This window comes from Ostrea edulis, chromosome 6, assembly GCF_947568905.1.
Source record: "Ostrea edulis chromosome 6, xbOstEdul1.1, whole genome shotgun sequence".
NCBI classification, from domain to species: domain Eukaryota; kingdom Metazoa; phylum Mollusca; class Bivalvia; order Ostreida; family Ostreidae; genus Ostrea; species Ostrea edulis.
Genome location: NC_079169.1, coordinates 5,287,567 through 5,294,466, shown reverse-complemented (window position 1 = coordinate 5,294,466; position 6,900 = coordinate 5,287,567). Strand labels below are relative to the sequence as shown.

General features: G+C 35.4%; 1 protein-coding gene across 1 annotated transcript in view; it reads left to right on the top strand.

The window, feature by feature from the left end:
• The first annotated feature begins 1,240 nt into the window (after positions 1-1,240).
• The window catches only part of LOC125646014 (splicing factor 3A subunit 2-like), an 11,338-nt gene continuing 5,678 nt past the window's right edge, over positions 1,241-6,900 (top strand). The window contains exons 1-6 of the mRNA XM_048872122.2: positions 1,241-1,331; positions 2,302-2,469; positions 5,647-5,718; positions 6,129-6,175; positions 6,289-6,398; positions 6,581-6,630. Coding sequence (XP_048728079.2) covers positions 2,344-2,469; positions 5,647-5,718; positions 6,129-6,175; positions 6,289-6,398; positions 6,581-6,630 — 405 coding nt within the window. The 5' untranslated portion in view covers positions 1,241-1,331; positions 2,302-2,343. The remainder of the gene's footprint in view (positions 1,332-2,301; positions 2,470-5,646; positions 5,719-6,128; positions 6,176-6,288; positions 6,399-6,580; positions 6,631-6,900) is intronic.

Genomic DNA, 6,900 nt, shown 5'->3' with positions numbered 1-6,900 from the left:
ATCAACGTCCTTAATTGATTGGTCCGCCATGTCCCCGGACCTTAATCTGATTGAGTATGTTTGAGACGAGCTTGATGGACGTGCGCAGCCGTTGTCAGCCTCAGTTACAGAATCTACACGAACTGACAAGGACGTTATTGGAAGAGTGACAGAATATTCCTCAAACAGTTCGGACCATTTTTTCAGTCAATGGAGCGTCGCCTACACGCCGTCATTATTGCTAATGGTGATCATACGGGTATTAGTGAACTAAACCAGAATTTTTGCCCACTCCTAGCTCAGTACTGCCTTTGACCTCATTTGTAGCCTCCTAGGGGAATACCAATGGGGATTTTAAATTGATGAATATAAAACTATTGATCAAAGATTATATACCAGAAATATGATGTTTCAAATTGATTAAATAAAAAAGACAAAAACTACTCAGTCATGAGTGTACCTCAGCTTCATTTGAGAGCAATTAATGTCACAGCCAAGATGGCGAAAACTTGGCGCAGGTATCTGATTCTGGATTACCCCAGTCATGGGCAGATCCAGGAATTGTGAGGCTGGGGGTCTGGGGACACCGCCTTAAGGTCCCCAGTAGGTCAAGGGCGAAGCCCTGGTGGAAGTAATGATTACTTCTTTTATCGTTTAATACATTTTTCTAAATAAGATACCACGATTTACCTTAAAATTGAAAATTTCAGGGGGGGGGGGGGGCGGTACCCGCCCCTTCCCTTTAATTCGCCACTAGCAGTTACGTTCAATTGATCACATATATTTTTACTGCCTTCATGAATTTTTTAGGGTCTGTAGGGGGCCGAAATAAGTCCCCATTCCCAATGCTAAAAAGCAGGCAATTTTCCCATTTTTTTTGCTTTAAAATTCCCTGCCAAACAATGAAAACAGATCAAAGCAGGGTAGTCTTATTGTTCATTAATCATCTTCACATGCCCACAGATTAAAATGTTTGCTTCCAAATTTTTCAGTAAACCTAATTTTTTGGCCTCTGCTCATATAAATGAAACTTAAATTACCTTTAATGCACTGGTTTGGTTTTCTCCCCAGGGTACTTGTTTGTATCCATAGAACATTTTCCCCAATTTCGAGCAAATTGTGACTGTTTTTCCCAATTGGAAAGGCCCAGGCCCTTGAAATCAAGACCTTAAATTTTTTTTTTAAAAACCCAGATCTTCAACACTATTTCGGAATTTGGTTCAGATATTACAAATTATTCATATTATCAATCGTAACGTCTCTGTTATTGCCCAAGCGACAAAGATAAAGACCGAAATTTTCCGAGTTTGTGGCGTTGTTCTTACGATTACATGTACATGTGTGGTTTTGAGGTAGGCCAATGTCAGATCTTTTGTTTAATGCGATATAACTTTGAAACAATAACGATAGTTTCATATGCTTTACATATTCATAACACCCATTTGGTATGTGTATTGCAAACAATGAAATGAAATGGTAATACACTATTTAATTCGAATTACCTCAGTTATGTTGACCATATTTAGCGTAGTACATGTATGTGCTTCCCAAATAACCGTTAAAAGCAATACGAGAGATCTATATTGGTTGCAAATGAATAAGATAGGAAAGAAATGTTGATATTCATGTTTATAAATTTAAGGCACAACCTTGTATTTTTTGGATAGGTAAATGTAAAATAACAGGTTGGGAACACTTCCCCTATAGCGAGATATTCTCGCTAAAACGCGATTATTCCTCTCTAGCGAGAATAAATATATACCGTACAACCGAGAAAAACACCCGCAGAGTACATCTTTTCATGATTCACGTGAAAAGAAGAAAAAGTGCTAAAATGTCTGATACTTCTGCAAATATATGAATCAAAACAAAAACACTCACGATGTGTATTGTATTTCAGACTGCTTCCCTCTTACGCAGCAACTTTGATATGCAATTTCATTACTATGTTGTCAGTTTCATAGAAACAATTTGCATCATGTTGAGTGCGTGTCACACTTATTCAGCGTTGCACGGGATTTGCCATTATTTTCAATAAAGACGCCAAAACACCTGTTTGTGGTAATGTTTATTTCTCGCTAAAGAGGGATAATCGCGTTTTAGCGAGAATATCTCGCTATAGGGAAAGTGTTCCCAACTTGTTTATTATATAGACTTGATATGGTCAGTGATGGTGCCTCCATCCTCAGTTAGAAAAGCCAAAAAAGGCACAACCTTGTATTTTTTGGATAGGTAAATGTAAAATAACCCACATGTATTTTGCACTGAGAATGTATTATATAGTGCTTTATTAGTGTTGATGGTTTATTATTTTCTTGTTAGGTACAATTCTTCATTCAGCAGTGTGATCAGAAGTAAGCAGACATGGACTTCCAGCACAGAGCTGGAGGAAAGACTGGTGTGGGGGGCGTGGCCTCAGCCTCAGAATCAAACAGGGACAGAAGAGAGAGGCTGAGACAATTGGCCTTGGAAACAATTGATCTAAATAAGGTGAGTATTCAACACAAGTTACAATACGTTTTCAACATGCATCTCCCATTGCATCTGTTACCAGCAGTGTGTAGTTTCAAAGATTTGACAAGATGTATATGTCTTGTGGCCTGACAGGGTTTGAGGGTGAAGCATTAAATATTGTTTTTTGGGAGGTTTTAAAAAAAATTTATTTCCCCAGACCTATTCTATAACAAAGAAAATATTTCTTAAACTAGAAAAATGGTAGCTACCGAGGATGGGGCCCCGACTAAGCTCCATCTAATAGTAATACAATGTTCAATATATACCTAATATCAAATATTGTTATTAATAATTATATCCATAATACATAGGTTAAAAAAAATTACAAAGTTATGTAGACGTGTACGGACAGCTGTCAAAACAACATTTGCCCTGCCTATTCAGTGAACGTAGGAAATATAAAGCAATTGATGTAAAAAAAAAAAATGCATTGTAACATCATACTTAGCATCGATGTTTAGCAAATTTACAAACATGGGAAACCTGGTACAATCGATGAGTGATTTGGCCTGATATGATGAGAAAATATGGTTTTATGGAATTTACATATGACTGTAACATCTTAGAACAATGTGAACTTGTGCAAATGAGCTTCAAATGGTGAAATACATGTCTTCACACTTGCATTCGATTTTGACCAAAATTTTCAAGTTCCATAGATAAACTTTAATTTTTCATCAGTTTTCTATATTTTCCTCTTAAACATGTATATACAGTGAAACTTCTCCAAACCGGCCCCTCAGAATACCAGTTCTCCCTGAATATCGGCCGATTTTCAAAGTCCCGGCAGAAATCTTAACATTTCCTTACAAAGAAAGTCTTACAAAACCGGCCACCCCTGAAAACCGGACATCGGCCACTTTTTAAAGTACATTTGTTAACAAACATGTGTAATTTACCCTTAACATACTGGCCACTTTTTGAAGACAAGAAAATCTTGGGCAAAGGTTAATTAAGATCGTCCAGGTGTGCAAATTGACTGACCAACCAGCCAGGTATGAAATTATCCATCGGAGGTGTGAAAAACACTAGTGGCCTCTTTAATTTCTATTGTTTACCTGTGTGGTCAAGGGTGTTAATTGACACTTAGCTAATCCAAGAGACCCCTCCAAATTCTGTACAAAATGTAAAACACAGTTGGGAAATTATTGAATGAATATCGTATCAAACGCCATATTGTTTCACCATACTTTCGTATGGATATAAGCGGTAGTTAATAAAGAACAAACCCATGACTGTTAATGATAATTATTAAAAGATAGATTAATTTTCCTGGTTTCCATAGACTTAAAATTCCAAAGAAATATTCAAATCACAATTTCATATTTACTCCTGTACTTTTTAAAAATGTCAAAACAAAATTGTTAATGACATAAGCGATGAATGTAAACAGAGTTTTTATAGGTAAGAGGAATTCCAATAATAGGCCTCTGTGTTTTCTTTATGTATCCTGTTAAAGATTTTTAGTTTAAAATTAGATGATTTCAGCGAGAATATTTCTTGTAATTCATAATTATCTTTAGGTAAAAGCGGACTAATTTAATCTCCACCGATAATTGATCATAGATCACCAGATCAAGGTGAACAGTATCTACTTTGTGAATATCGAGATAAAATGGCTATAATTGCTAAATTCTCGGTATACCGGCGATCCCTCTAAACCGGCCGTTTTTTCCGGTCCGAGAGCCGGCTGGTTTAGAGAAGTTTCACTGTACATGTTACATATAGGGAGAACTCTGCTTGGGTCGTGAGAGGACTTGCTCTTCAATATACTTTTTACAGAAAACACATTCCAGATCTAATTTTTTCCCCGAGGTCAATGTCAAGTTAATATATGCAATATTTTGTGTGTCCTCAGAATTTAAGATGCTGGAGCATCATATTTTGGCTTGTCCATCTTTCTGTCTGTTTTATGATAATTAATTCTTAATTGTTAAAAAGGTATGTAGTGTTGGGCAAATAATATCTTGTTACAATAGTGATTTTTAAAACGGTGCTTTAATGCATATTTCCCAAATGGAAAGAGAAATCGGTTTTCTGGGTAGAAATACAATGTATTTACAAAGAAACGAATTTTTTATAGCTCACCTGAGTTGAAGGCTCAAGTGAGTTTTTCTGATCAAAATTTGTCCTTTGTCTGTCGGTGTCGTAGGTGTAAACTTTTTCACATTTTCATCTTCTCCTCCAGAACCACTGGTCCAATTTCAACCACGTTTTTACATATAAAAAAATCTTTTAAAATCTTCTTCTCAAGAACCATGGGCCAGAAGAGTGGAGATTTACCTGAAAGCTTCCTGATATAAAATAGATTTAGATTTACTCAGATCATGGCTCCGGGGGTAGTGTGGGGTCACAATAGAGGATCACAGTTTTACATGTTGATATATATATATATATATATATATATATATATATATATATAGGACAATTTTCTTGTTCATAACCACCGGGCCTATTTCAATCAGACTTGGAACAAATCATCCTTTGGTAAAGGTGATTCAAGTCTGTTGAAATGAAGGGCCATGCCCCTTTCAAAGGGGAGATAATCACAAAAATGCAAAGTAGGGTGGATTCATTTAAAAATCTTCTTTACAAGAACCACTGGACCAGAAGAGCTGAAATTTACATGAAAGCTTCCTGACAAAGTGGGGATTCAAGTTTGTAAAAATCATTACCCATGGGGTTAGGAAGAAGCCACAATTGGGGATCAAAGTTTTACATGCAAATATATATAGGGAAACAAACTTGACACAAAGCATCCTTAAATGAAATTTGTTAATATGAAAGGCCATATCCATCTTATTCTACAAGGGCATATGATAATTGATGAATTTGTAGTCAAGTTTAATAATTGAGTTTGATAATTAATGAATTTTTAGTCATTACTTTTGAAAAGTTTTTTTCTGAACCAAGCTGCTGGTATAATGATAGTTTTGCTCAAGCTTGTTTATTGCTTGGAACTGCTGCCCGGGTGAGCGATGATGTGGCCCATGAGCCTCTTCTTTCTCGGAAGTTATTGTGCTTTGAAACAACATGTATGTTGATTAGTATTCAAAAAAGGTTGTGGTTTTTTTTGTTGCATTTGTTATTATAGATTTAGACTGTTACATGGTTAGTTAAGTACATGTACATGATGTAAATTTATTGTTGTAGGATCCTTACTTTATGAAGAATCACTTGGGGTCCTATGAATGCAAGCTATGTTTGACACTTCACAACAATGAGGTAAGGTGTCTTTTATTTTCTTAGGAACCATTTCTGAACAACAAGATTGAGTGAAAGGCATGACAGTATAATTTGGTAGTAAAGTACATGTATACATGCATTTCTGATGCATTTGGGTCAAATGAGAACCGAGTCCCTTTACATATTTACTCTTTTTTTGTCATTCGCAAGATAATATTCCTGAGTATATTCTGAATGCAAATTTGTTTCTAAAACATTTCCATCAGTTGTCTTCTGCCAGTCAAACTGGAAAATCTTAAGAATATTCATAATTATATGCAATACTTGTAATTTAATTTATAAATGAGAGAAACACAATATAGGCATTACGGTTTTGCTCATTAGTCTGTGTGCAAATGAATTTGATTCTGTTTTTGTGCAGTTTAGCAGTGTTTCAATAACTTTTACAGGGCAGCTATTTGGCTCATACACAAGGAAAAAAGCATCAGGCAAACTTGTGAGTTCACATTTTATATCATTAGCTCTGTTTCTCCATTATTACAGATGTATTTAGTGTATATTTATACTTAACAGTGTTTAATGATTTTTATGTATATTGCATGTTGCCAGGGCTCGTCGAGCAGCCAAGGAAGCAAAAGAGGCTCCAGCACAACCAGCCCCAGAGAAAGCCCGGGTCGATATCAAGAAATTCGTTAAAATTGGAAGACCCGGTTACAAAGGTCAGTTTCACTAACTGTTTTTTGTGAACTGAAAATTGCTTACATCAGGAATTATGAGTAGAATTGACAGGAAATAGATTATGGAGGAAAATGTTATTAACCAATCATTAGTCAAGTGCATGTCAGTAGAAAATTTATACATTAGAAGATGATATTGGAATTCTGATTTTGTCATTTTCCAGTAACCAAACAAAGGGACCCAGACAATGGCCAGCAGAGTTTATTGTTTCAGGTAAAACCACCTCACAATCACAGCTATGTTCGGACTTATTTAGTGCACTCAAATCTGTGACAAATTATAATTCAGAAATTTTATCCGATATGAAAATGAAATTGATAAAAGAACATATAGTAAATTCCCAAGTTTAAAAGAGTAGCAAATTAGAAACGATTCATCTCAAATTATATGAAATTTTGAAGAAATAAAAAAACAAAATCGATAACATTCTGTTAAGAGTTGTATGGTTGTTATACAACAAGTTATGGGAATCGTTGATTATAT